The sequence below is a fragment of the Durio zibethinus genome, chromosome 3, assembly GCF_047325235.1.
Source record: "Durio zibethinus cultivar Kanyao isolate XHJ-2024 chromosome 3, ASM4732523v1, whole genome shotgun sequence".
Classification (NCBI taxonomy): domain Eukaryota; kingdom Viridiplantae; phylum Streptophyta; class Magnoliopsida; order Malvales; family Malvaceae; genus Durio; species Durio zibethinus.
Genome location: NC_143164.1, coordinates 5,216,716 through 5,218,486, shown reverse-complemented (window position 1 = coordinate 5,218,486; position 1,771 = coordinate 5,216,716). Strand labels below are relative to the sequence as shown.

Sequence of the window (1,771 nt, the reverse complement as noted above, 5' to 3'; positions counted from 1 at the left end):
GGAATCTAAAAGAAATCAGAATCAGAAATTGAAAATTAAATAATTTGAAAGAATTGCTTTTAATATCTTTAAAATTTTTTTCCAAACATATTCTTTTTTAACAAAACTAATAAATACATAAATAATTATATATATATATATTAATAGAAGTGAATGTTAAAAAAAAAATTCTGAATCCGTCGACAAATTTAAAAGTTTGTCGATGAAAGAATTGTATTTTTCTAAATTCTTTGAATTATGTTCTCTGAAACACTGTAGAGATTCAAGAAATGTTAGAGAATGAGATCAGGCAGTTACTTATTTCTATATTCTTTGAATTACATTCTCTTAAGCACTGTAGAGAGTCAAGAAATGTAAGAACTGGCTATTATATATATAGGCAAAGTGCAGAAGGAACTCACACTTTACGTATACGTACTTGATGAAGTGCGACGTCCAAAACTAAGGTGCCCCAACACTCAGCAATCCACCAACAACACTATCAGTTTCAATAATTTTTTGACCTAGCTATTTTCTTCCCATTTTGCCTTTACGTATCTTTTTCATGAAGGAATAAGGAGAAAAAAGAACGATGGAGAATGAAGAATCATCCTCAAGTAGGCCATCCATAGGGTTTCCTCTTGGTTTAGCCGTTCTTTTGATCTTGTTATTTTGCATAAGCGGGGTTCTTATTTGTTACCACAACTGGCTCAAGTTTCGAGCCCTGATTACCCAATCTTCTGATCATCCGGATGACAACAACGATTTTCAGTCAGACATCGATCATTCACCGGCTGTTCAAGCTTCATCTCCTGTCATGGTATTCGTCTCTCTCTCTTTCTCTCTCTCTCTCTCTCTCTTGTACAGCAATTGTTAATATGCTTAAGCAAAAAAGAAAAACTAACTGTTGGTTTACTTATATTTGGGTGTTTAAAACAGAAGCCAAGGCAAAAAACTGTAGGGCAAAGCCTGCCGGTTTTGATGCCTGGGGATCAGATCCCAAGGTTCATAGCAATGGCGTGTCCATGCGAGCCAGCGATAATAGAAAAGATTACGATAACAGTACAGAAACCTCAAGCTGATCTTCTTGTGCCGTTTTATTACTCGTAATTGCTTACTAAATTGTATGTTTACTACATGCCATTGTACTATACATCCCCTGTTCCTATGGAATATTTTATGCTGATTGTATAATCTGGTGATTAGAGCTAGAGTGAATTACGTATAGAATTCAGGACAGAGCAATATGCTCTCGTGTCAAGTCCTTACAATTGAGTGTTAGTATAGATATTAGTACAGCAATGTTTCAAACATATAATAGATGTATTTTTTTTTTGGGGGGGTATTCAGTTCAGGTTTTTATTGCAGACAACTTTCCATATTTTGGTTCTTGTTTTTGTTTGTTTTTTTATGAAAATAAAAATTATATACATTTATTTTTTATTAGAAATATATAAATTTATTAATACAAACCTACACAAAATGTAAGTTTTCAAGATTTTATTGTGATTTATTAAAATATGTGTATGCATCATTTGAATGCAATACTTCTTGCTTTTATCTTCTACTGAATCATCCATATCCAGCCATTAAAGGTGAAATGTCATTTTTTGCATGTCTTTAATTGGTTGGTCGATCCAAGGATTATGTCTAATGGGATATAGTTCACATATGAGTAAAAAATCTCACATCATTTAAAAATTTGAATGAGATATCCTATATATGCATGAAAGACCCAAGAACCTAATAGCTTAAGCTTTTGGACTCAAATAATGTCCAACATGTATGTATG

The 1,771-nt window shown here is 32.5% G+C and overlaps 1 protein-coding gene across 1 annotated transcript; it reads left to right on the top strand.

Moving 5' to 3' along the window:
• Positions 1-428: 428 nt before the first annotated feature.
• Positions 429-1,341, top strand: LOC111301361 (uncharacterized protein At5g65660-like). The gene is made up of 2 exons (XM_089757867.1): positions 429-799; positions 919-1,341. Exons 1-2 carry the CDS (start codon positions 572-574, stop codon positions 1,087-1,089), a joined length of 399 nt encoding a protein of 132 aa, XP_089613993.1. The 5' UTR covers positions 429-571; the 3' UTR covers positions 1,090-1,341.
• Positions 1,342-1,771: the final 430 nt, after the last annotated feature.